The sequence below is a fragment of the Capsicum annuum genome, chromosome 1 (assembly GCF_002878395.1).
Source record: "Capsicum annuum cultivar UCD-10X-F1 chromosome 1, UCD10Xv1.1, whole genome shotgun sequence".
NCBI lineage: Eukaryota > Viridiplantae > Streptophyta > Magnoliopsida > Solanales > Solanaceae > Capsicum > Capsicum annuum.
In genome coordinates this window covers 1,422,520-1,433,895 of record NC_061111.1, presented here as the reverse complement: position 1 = coordinate 1,433,895, position 11,376 = coordinate 1,422,520, and the positions used below count along the sequence as shown (strand labels likewise).

Below are 11,376 nucleotides of genomic sequence, written 5' to 3'. Positions count from 1 at the left end.
TATTGTTACAGCTATTGAAAGATTAAAGAGGAAGCTTTGCAGTATAAGGGGAAAGATAAAAGGCTTGTGATGGAGGAATTAAAGAGATATAATTGCTCAACCAGAATCGCATTAATTGCTCCATTATTTACTCTTTTATTGTTATTTGTCAATTACTTTGATAGTTATGTATCTTTCGGTTATGTATCCGAACCAAACTTATGTATCATATGCAGGATTTTAAGTAATTAATATAAAAGTTGGGAGAGAGGGTAATTATGTAGCAAAGTGTTGGGATTTAAGTTGTTTACCCAAAAAAAAATACAAAATTATTTTTACGAATTTAATCATTAAAAAAATAAAGAAAAAAATTCAAAATTAATGCACAATCTTTCGATCTATTGCCGATATCAACTCCCACGTATCGATCATCATTCAATAACCTTCATTATTTGAGTCAAAATAAAACATAAAAAGATAATAAGCATCAGAAACATAACAATTAAAATGATAAATGCATTTATATAATAAATTAACATTTAAATTTAGCTGCTTTTCTTTTAAAATGATAATAATGAAAGGGTTATTCTTTGAACTCAAACCGCAGAAACAACAAAACTTGTCTTAATTATCTATCACAAAGGACAAATAACATAAAAAAGTATACAAAAACATGCATAAAGAACAAACTAATAGAAAAGGTAAAGAAGAATATTATTCACAAATCAAGCTTAATCCTATGAATAAAAACTAAATTGTTTGTTAGAATCAAACATTCGAAAATTAGAAGAAGAGTCTATTAACTGAGCAAGAGTCATCTGACAATTTTTTGTTAGGGCTTAAGGTGCGTCTCTGGATTTCTATTCAACAATGAGAGTAAAAATAGAGAGATTGTAACATGCTTGATAATGCCGAAGCGAGAAAGTTCGTTAAAGGTATTTAAAATTTAATATATATTTATTAACATATAAATTTTGTATAATCTACTATATATCTAATATAATTTTTCTTCCAACTGACCATTCTATATGTGGCTACGCCACTAGACTTGATAGCAGTAATAAAGAAAGTTAATGTGATGGCTCTAACAGATTAATCAACGGAGGGAGAAGTATTCAATAATATTTAAGTGTTTCACTTGTTTGGTCTTATGGAAAAAATCATAACTATTACTTATCATTGTATTAAAAATAAATAGTATTCAATAATATTTGGTTGATTTGAAAATCAATGAATAATTTATTTATTTATTTATTTTATTCTTGGTTATTAATTACAATTATTATATTGAATTAATTAGTATTTAAAAGGTGATATGACTGTATTTTCTATATCATTTACCACCTATAATAATCTGTGTATTAAATTAATGATATACAAATATTAATGGAGTACTATTTTTGTGCGGATTCTCCAAATATTATTTGCATAAAAACTCTAGAAGAAACCAACTTTGTTAGCCTATTTTGGCAAATTTATTTTTTTAAAAAAAGTACTTATTTTAATGGTTTTTCATAGGCCAGAAAAATGTAGGTTTTCCTATAAATATAAAATATTTTTTAAAAAGCTTAGTTCAATACTAATTGCTGTTAAAAATGATTTTTAAATTTATTGATTAAATATAAATTGCTTCTTTGCCAAAAGTATTTTATTGAAAAATACTTTTGAAAATAAGCTGACGTTAAAAGCTTGGCGAATCACGCTATTACTCTATGAGTTGTCTTTCAATTTTCCTATTTCTCTATGAGTTGTCTTTCTATTTTCCTATATATTACCAACATGATATGTTAGTATACAAGATACAATTATTAAGCAAAAAAAAAAAAAAGATTTAGTTTCTCGTGTTTGAGAAGATGAGTAGTATTACTAGTAGTTGTTATTCTAATTTGATATTGAAGAAGAAAGAATCAAGAATCAATGTAGGATTTCATTTACAGTATAATGGACTTAGAGCTATTGAAACTGTACAAATGCCAGCAAGCTCTGTTGCTTATAAGCCAAAAGGTATTATTATGATCTTCTTGATAATTTTTTATCGTATTTTATTTATGATAATTGAGTAGATAGAGACGTACTCAGAATTTAAAGTTAGTAAGCTTGGAATGAGTGTCATGTTAGTGTACTAGATACATTTTAATTTATTTTTTTAACTTTGCATATGTATGCATAGTTCGAGCTGAAAGCAATAGGTTCAGTAGAGCCAACAAAATCTAGTATTTGATTTGATATTGTGTCATAAGGTATAAAAAGTGGTGTTAATAATTGCTTAACACTGTGGAGAAAATGTGGGAATTTAATACGTTGATGTTTATCTATCGGAAACAGCTCTTTACCTCATGCAAGGTAGGTGTAAGGTCTATGGACATTGATCCTCTCCAAGCCCTACTTGTGGGAATTTGATGTCTTTGATGTTTCCTATCCGAAACAGCTTCTCTACCTCTCACAAAGTAAGGCCCTAGGGGTAAGATCTTTGTACACTGACACTCTCCAAATCTCACTTGTGAATTTTGATGTCTTTGATGTTTGTCTATCGGAAATAGCTCTCTCTACTTCACACAAGGTAAAAGTAAGGTCTGTGTGATCGCACAAGGTGTGTTGTTGTTTTTGTTGATAATGTTTCTTTGAATACTCTGTTGGATATTTTAGTGATTACTGTTTCCAAATATACTGTGGGAAGTTGTCTCCATGTGAATGGTAGATCACATGGACTAGTCGTGGAATCAGCCACTGATGTTTGCATCAAGACAGCCTGCTTACATCATACCCCTTAGGGTACAGCTCTTCCCCGACCCTGTATGAACCCAAGATGCTTCGTGCACCGGCTTACCCCTTTCTTCTTCTTTTTTTTGGATTCTGAATATTGGAGTTTGATGATATCTTTCTCTTGGCTTACAAGTTTCTTTTTTATATGCTTAGCATTCAATAAAAGAGAAGATAGAAATGCACTAGTAGATATTAATGTTAGAATATATAAAGAAAGATAGAAAGCACAATAGTTCATGAATAACGTAAATTTCTCTTCTTAGTGTTTGTTTTACTAATTTCAATCTTGTTTTTTTTGAATGGTTTTGAGTACAAGAATCTGTATATAGGCTCAAGAAGTTCAACAAGTTCAAGTCTCAAAACAAGAACACTTACGAAGTTATTTAACACCTTCAACACAAGATTATGAATAATCTATCCAAGTGCGTTATTTTTCATAAATGAGATGAAACATAAATGTAAAGCCAAGTCCCCCGACTTCACGGAGTGTCCTTAAGGAATAATTTCCCTCACTGTACCCGAGGTTATGGAATTTTCCTCCCAGGATAAAATGGTTTTCAATCCAACTATAGCAGTACCTCAAATAGTTGGATTCGTCGAACTCACTCAACAACTAATGATCACAACGAGTTTTTGAAGATATGAAGAGTGTTTTCCTGTCAAAAATTATGTCTATACCAGAGGAATATATCAGGTATTTATAGTCTTTAATCTGTCCTTTTGGAAAGGATGCGCTGGTTCAGCAAAAAGGCACATATTCAGTACAGTCGCGTCATCTGCGCCCAGTCTGTGCTGGAACTGCGCTCGATCTGCGGCCGCAGGTGACACTGTCCGAATTCCAGTGAGCATCTGCGCTGCACCTGCGCCCGAAAGTCATCGAAGTGCGCACGCAGATCGCACTACAGCGCGAAACAATTTGCTTTTTACCTCGAAGGGTTTCGAGTCGTATCCGTTCGAGATGCGTTGCGTATGCGTTTGCATGGCGTCCGAAATGCGCCCACACTTGGAGAAAAACAATTCTACCTGAATTTTGGATTAAAATTTCACTTGTAAAACAAGTTTCAAATAAAATTCGTCTAAAAAAATAGATCTCATCAATCATTTTCTAAATCTAAAGCCGAGCGAGCGACGACAGCGCAAGGCACCACCTTGTTCTTGCCTCATTATAAACACTTCAAAGTTCCCTTCTCTCACCAATGTGGGAGAATTAGTGAACTTTCCCTCAAAAAGAGTACACTTTCCATTTTAGTGTCTCTCTTTCCCTCCACTATTTTCCCTCCATTTTCCATTCACACATACACCTTCAACCCAACAAATCTTATGTTATCAAAATATTTCATCAATTCAATGACTCTTCAAAATTGTGTTGATGTTGCATTTTTCTTATTATCATAGTGTGTTGTGATTCGTAGCTTTTAGTTTTCCCGCCTTATCATGAGCATATACTTTGTGGTAAACTTTGGTTTGTTTCCATCTTCTTTGATTTTATCATGAAGGATTCTAATCTACTGAAATATTTCAAAATAGCTGTAAAATGTGGAAGAATCAGGGCCATGGCTTCTCCAGCTGTCTCAGCTCCTAAGAGAGAGACGGACCCGAAGAAAAGGATTGTCATAACCGGAATGGGCCTTGTTTCAGTCTTTGGAAGTGATATCGATAATTTTTACAACAAACTTCTCGAGGGACAAAGTGGAATCAGTTTAATAGACAGATTTGATGCCTCAAGTTACACAGTTAGGTTCGCGGGACAGATTCGTGATTTCTCCTCTGAAGGCTACATAGACGGAAAGAATGATCGTCGCTTGGATGACTGCTGGAGATATTGTCTTGTTGCTGGGAAAAGGGCCCTCGAAGATGCTAACCTTGGCCAACAAGTTCTTGATACTGTGAGTTTATTTATTGGTTCTTGGTAGTACAAATTTTGAGTTGCAAATGATCAAAAGCGTAAATGTGAGGAAAGTTTCTTGAATTTGTGTGCTGCAGATGGACAAAACAAGGATCGGTGTCTTGGTTGGGTCGAGCATGGGGGGTTCAAAAGTTTTCACCGATGCGGTGGAAGCCTTGGTGCAAAGAGGATACAAGAAAATTAATCCATTTTTCATTCCTTACTCAATCACTAACATGGGATCAGCATTGTTGGCTATAGACACTGGACTAATGGGACCAACTTACTCTATTTCAACGGCTTGTGCAACTGCCAATTACTGCTTTTACGCAGCTGCAAATCACATTAGAAGAGGCGAAGCGGATATCATGGTAGCAGGTGGAACGGACGCTTTTATTTCGGCTATTGGTGTTGGTGGTCTCATAGCTTGTCGAGCCTTGTCTCAAAGAAATGATGAATATGAAAAGGCTTCAAGGCCATGGGACAGGAATCGTGATGGATTTGTCATTGGTGAAGGCTCCGGTGTCCTGGTATACCTATTCAACTACTTATTGTTTTCCTCCGCCTCTTATCTAAGTCACGGTTGTTAAAAAATCATTGATTGGTACTGCTATATTGACTTGATCGAGTTATTTCACATGAACAGGTGATGGAAAATTTGGAGCATGCCTTGAAAAGGGGTGCTCCTATCATAGCGGAATACTTGGGAGGTGCTATCACGTGTGATGCTCATCACATAACCGATCCTCGTGCTGATGGACTTGGAGTTTCGTCTTGCATAGTAATGAGTTTGGTAGATGCGGGAGTTTCCCCAGAAGAGGTAACATTGTTCATAGAAAATGTCATACCTATTTAGATTCTGATATACATGTATCATTGAATTAACTCTGAATAGGTGAACTATATAAATGCTCATGCAACATCTACTCTTGCTGGAGATTTGGCTGAGGTCAATGCCATCAAGAAGGTCTTCAAGGATACCTCGGAAATCAAAATGAATGGGACAAAGGTAAACACAACCGTTATTTTGCTTACGATGACTAAGGAAAATGTGTCCACTGGCCCTCGCGTCTCTTAAGGGAAAGAATCAATCTGTTTTTTTAAGTAGGACAATTGCAACCTATTGAATGATCAGCATTACAAGACTGATCTGCTAGACTATTATCGTTAGCTGGTTTAAAACGATTACTCTGTTGTTATGTGAAGCTCATTTGATCCAAATATTTGAATGGCAATGGCTACTTAACTACTAAAGCAAGTTACATTTGTTGCTGTTACTTATTAGTCGATGATTGGTCATGGACTCGGGGCTTCTGGTGGACTTGAAGCCATTGCAACCATCAAGGCGATCACAACAGGATGGCTTCATCCAACCATCAATCAATATGTACTACTCACTGACTCCTCTTTATACATGTTCTGATCAGCAACCATACCGAAACTTATTTCTCTCTCTTTTTATGTGTAGAACTTAGAACATGAGGTTACAATTGACACTGTTCCAAATGTGAAGAAACAACATGAAGTGAACGTCGGTATGTTCAATTCTCACTTAACAGATAGCTAAGTAGTAATAAAGTACCCACAGAAAAGGGAAAGAATGAGAACTCATAGACAGAGAGTACGTTGCTCGGATTTTTCAAAGATGCATTGTTGGAGGATCCAACAGTACGGTGCAGCAACATTTTTGGAGAGTCCGACCAACATAGATATTCACACTAGCATCATGTAATCCTTTTTCATTTTCTTTTGCAGGTATCTCCAATTCATTCGGATTCGGAGGGCATAATTCTGTGGTTGTTTTTGCACCCTACAAACCTTGAACAAAAGCTCATAATTTTCTTAAAGATCCACCGCACCCCAGGAGGATCAACAGTGTTCTCTATCACTAACCCTCCAGCGTTGACTTGAACCCTCAACATACAATCGGTGCTAGAAGTGCTCAACCACTCGAGCAAGCTTCACTTGTATCAAATTATATAATTCAAATCTTAGAGAGTTTGTCTATTTTTCCCACAGCAAATGCCAGATTTATGAATAAGGAATTGTTCCATCAATAAACTTCTCAATTACAATCATTCTTGAACTAGTTATACATCAAGCTTTCCAAGATTTATAGGAACTTAGCTCAGTATAATGTGATATGTGACACATGAACTCGCCTCGATCCTCTAGTTTTATTTTCTAACCATCCATGCTCGAAATGAAAGAATCTGAGCATTCAACTTAAAATCTTCGAATGCTCTTATATGTCAACGAGGCATATATGTATAACTCTATCCAAATTAATTTTCTTGCGATGGTCGCGCTCGCCTCGATCCTCTAGTATCATTTACTAAGTATCCATCTAGAAATGAAAGATTATGAGCATTCAATTTAAAATCTTTGAATGCTCTTATATGTTCACAAAGCATACTAGCATATATATACATTGTATATCGTAACTTATATGATTGGGCTTCTCTTATTTTTACTGGACTGATCCACATCCATACGGGCCTTAGAAGAGAATTGTGCTATACGGGCAAGATTATGTCACACACAATTAAAATTAGTATAAATATCATAAATACCAATTCTTTTGGAAGTAATTACACTCTCTCCCACTTTTTTAATTATTTTCCTCTCTCTCCCTATTAATATACATAACATAGGCGACATATACATAGCATTCTGTGTATATATTGGGATTTTTGTAATATGTTTAGGGAATTGGGATTTTTTGTAATATTGAAAACATAAGTTGTGTATTTGTGTAATTTTTAGTTAAAATTAAGACAAATATTGATACCCTAGTTGGTTTCAGCCAACTCGTTTAAACTAAAAATAGATGACGGATGTATAATAAAGTGTATAATCGTGTATAACTTTTGATGATCTATGTATATATGTTAAGAAAAGTAAATAATAAATTCAATCGGTTATTTGTGTAAAAATACCATTAGTATAGTTTAAACATGTTATACTACGTTTGCATATTGTATTTCTATACCATCAAACTAGAATTATATTATATACAATTACATGTTATTTTATATTACTTTAATATGATGGTTTATACGGCATGCCTTTCATCATCATATCCTATAATTTTTTCACAACTTGCTAATAGCTAGCCAATTGTTGTACTAATTTGTTTAAGCCAAAGCTTCAATTATCATGCTTTTTCACACACATTAAAATGTAAAACCAAAAAACAATACACTAGCAATAATAATTACGTCTTAGTATTGCCAAATAAATTGTGTTTCGAAAAACAATCTCAATACCGTAAAGTTGTGATGCCTTGATGTAGATCCCAATCGATTATTTTGTCATTTGAACTCATATCATATCATCATTATAATAAATAATCATTTGCATCACATCCGGGTGCCAACGTAATACGTAATGGTGGAGCCAATATATTCACTAAGGGGTCCATAAGTGAACATACGAACTAACCGAAGGGAGTTCAACATCTAATATATATATATATATATATAAAATAATTTTAACCATACATATATAGCATAATTTTTCACCGAAGGAGGTTCGAATAAACCCCCTCAGCAAAGGGTAGCTCCGCCCCTGGTAAGGTTGTCAAGTGGGCCGGGCCGACCCAGCCCTCATAACTAACCCGACCTGATTTGACCCAGCCCGGTAAGCTCTAGGGCTTTAGGATTTCGGGTCCCGGGCCGGTTATTTTTTTAAAATGGGCCCGGTTAACCCGGCCCGGACCAAGCCCGATCTAGGCCCACCGGTTAACTGGCCCGGCCCATCTCGGATACCTTTTAAAAAAAAATTGGGATTTTGGGCCAAACTAGCCGTTGGCCCAATGGCTATATAGCCGTTTTTGGGTCCAAACGGCCAGTTTGGACCCATTTATTAAAAAAGAAAAAAATTTAATGTTAAAAAATATTTTTAATCCCAAAAAAAATTCTATAAATACCCTACAACTTCAAATCATTTTTCACACAATTTTTCACTCTCTCAAATCTCATTTTCTCTCAAATCTCAATTCTCAATTCTCATATATTCAATATATTTAATTTTTTAAAGTGTTCACTTTAATTTTTTAATTTTTCATTTACAAAGTACGAGCGGAAGTTTCTAAAGTCGCAACCTTCGGATACTTCCAAAATTTGGTATTGTCGTTCCGTCTCTTACGTTTAATTTTTATTTATTGTATTAATTATTTAATATTTAATTTTATTATATTTGTGTATTTTGAATATTTTTAGTTTAATTTAATTTATATTATGAATAAATTAAGAAACCTCGATACTAAAGGTGTTAAAAAAATTTGTCTCGAAAGCGGTAGTGGTAGTAAAAAGCGTATTACTAGTGGTAGAGGTAGTTCAAGTAGTAGATGTACCCGTGTGCCTTCGCCTCCGGTACGGCTTGGTACACCTTTTGAGGAAGAAATAGGTGTAGGTGCTCACGATATGGATTATGTAGAAGCTCAGGAAAATTACGGTATAAAAGAAGAAAACGAAGTAGATGCGGTTAATTTAGACGAAGATAATGAAAATATTGTTGAGACACCCGCAGTAGGAGATGCTAACGTTAGATCTGAATCGGTTAATCTCCCTCCCCGTCCTCCCAGTGCCCCAAGACCTCGTAAAAGAACTAGTGTTGCATGGCAATTTTTTGAACGTATACCAGATATTGATGTGCAATGCAATATTTGTCAACAAATATATAAGCATAGAAGTGGAGGCAAGTAAGGGGGTACGGGTACGTTAATAAGACATATAGCTGAAGATCACAAAAGAGAGTTAAATATTGCACAAGGTGGTGGGGATGTTGGTGGGCCAACGCAAACTAAAATGGACCCAGCAACCGGCCACGTAGCGAAGAAGTATAATAAATTGAGGGACCGGGAAGAAATAGCTAAAATGGTAGTTGTGGGTTGTTTGCCTTTTAGTTTTATTTCTTCTGATGCCTTTATTGGTTATATACAAGCAATTTATAATCTTATGTTTAACGGTATTCCTAGAACTACTTGTCGGTCTGATATTTTTAGTCTTCATTCACAATATTATTTTTATTTATCAACATTGTTAAAAAATATTCAATGTAGATTGTCCCTAACTTCTAATCTTGGTCGTACTGTAAATAAAAATGATTACTTAACCGTTACTTGTCATTGGATGGATAGTAATTTCGTGATGCAAAAACGTATTCTTACTTTTTTATATGATGAAGATCGTAAACATACTAGACAATTTATTGCTGATTCTATTGTTAAAATTATCGGATATTATGGTATCGAAAATAAAATTTTATGTATTGCTTTTGATAATGCTTCTAACAACAAGACTGCTATAAAAAAATTAAAATCTACGCTATCTCCGCCCTTGCCTGAAATTTTTCATATTAATTGTGCATGTCATATATATAATTTAATTGTAAAAGATGGTCTTGAGTTTTTTGAGCTTTATATTGAAAAAATTCGTCTTGCCGTTGGTTTTATTCAAGGAAATAATCGTAGATCGAAAATTAGAGAATTTAAAGTTAAATGTCAAGAAAATGGCCTTACACCGATTTTGATGCCTAAGGAAATTGATACTAGATGGAATTCTACGTATGAATTTTTAAAAACTTGTTATAAATATAGAATTCTTATTACACTAACTTTTAACCAACATTGCGGTTCATTTGTTGATTCTGCTGATTGCATGCTACATAATTCTGATTGAGTTGTAATTAATGATCTTGTTAAGTTTTTAGAAAATTTTTATGTAGCTACGGTTGAATTTTTCGGTGCTTATTATCCTACTGTTTGTAATATTTTGGCATATATAGCCGATATTTCTGGTTTGCTCAAAGAATATAAAAATAAAGAAGGTTATAAAGAAGCTGTTGGCGCCATGATTATGAAATTTAAAAAATATTTTTTTCCAATTCCCCCTATTTACTTGGTTGGTGCTATGCTAAATCGGTGCATGAAATATAATAATATGTGCCACTTTAGTACTCTTATTTATACTAACTTAGAAATAAATACTAACCATGATTCTGAACAAGTACAACCTGATTTGTGGATGGCTACGGCTGATGCAAAGGATTACATAGAAAAATTATATAATCACTATGCTGATTTATTTGATTTAGCCGTACCTACAAATATCACTCCAACTGTCGCTCCTCATCCTCCCGAGGAGCTATCATTTTCTAAAAGGCCGGCACATAGTGGTTTTTCTGATTCGTTTTATGATTTAAATAGTTGGAACAGTGTTGATGAGAGAACTTACACATCAACTTATCGGGAAGAGCCGAAATAGACGGCACCAGAGGATCCCAAACAACGGATCAACACGTTGGATTGGTGGAGGAGTAATGAAACACAATATCCTGTGCTTTCAAGATTAGCTAGAGATATCTTGAATGTTCCAATGTCAACCGTTGCATCAGAGAGCGCCTTTAGTCAGGGACGACAGCAGCTTGGAGACAACCGACACTCATTGGGAAGCAATGCAATGAATGTTCTAGTTTGCCTCAGAGATTGGATTAGAGTGGAAAGAAGAAACCAAGGAATGGAATCGGAGCCGAGTGACGAGCTGAAATTTGAAAAACTTATGACTTCACGGGAGAACTCAACAGAATCAAGTCCAATGCATGGTTTTGCCCCCTTTGACTTCAACTATCCTATGCAAGTTCCCGTTAATGTTAACATGAATGAGTTGGAAAAAATGATACATAATTTGTAGATTTTTCATTCATGTAAATTATAAATTTTGAATCATTTTGCAATCAATAAAATT

General features: G+C 34.4%; 1 protein-coding gene across 1 annotated transcript; it reads left to right on the top strand.

The window, feature by feature from the left end:
* Positions 1-1,549: 1,549 nt before the first annotated feature.
* LOC107864098 (3-oxoacyl-[acyl-carrier-protein] synthase I, chloroplastic) lies at positions 1,550-6,705 on the top strand. Its single transcript, XM_047413941.1, has 8 exons — positions 1,550-1,983; positions 4,270-4,628; positions 4,726-5,157; positions 5,274-5,447; positions 5,523-5,636; positions 5,913-6,014; positions 6,096-6,162; positions 6,383-6,705. The coding sequence occupies exons 1-8, from the start codon at positions 1,833-1,835 to the stop codon at positions 6,448-6,450; spliced, it is 1,467 nt and encodes a 488-aa protein (XP_047269897.1). The 5' UTR covers positions 1,550-1,832; the 3' UTR covers positions 6,451-6,705.
* Positions 6,706-11,376: the final 4,671 nt, after the last annotated feature.

What these genes read in the sequence shown, in the direction of transcription:
- LOC107864098 (XM_047413941.1), top strand. Translation starts at nt 1,833, where the DNA reads ATGAGTAGTATTACTAGTAGTTGTTATTCTAATTTGATATTGAAGAAG. An exon ending in GTGAAGGCTCCGGTGTCCTG is followed by an intron (nt 5,158 to 5,273) that starts GTATACCTATTC and finishes TCACATGAACAG; the next exon opens with GTGATGGAAAATTTGGAGCA. An exon ending in ATCCAACCATCAATCAATAT is followed by an intron (nt 6,015 to 6,095) that starts GTACTACTCACT and finishes TTTTATGTGTAG; the next exon opens with AACTTAGAACATGAGGTTAC.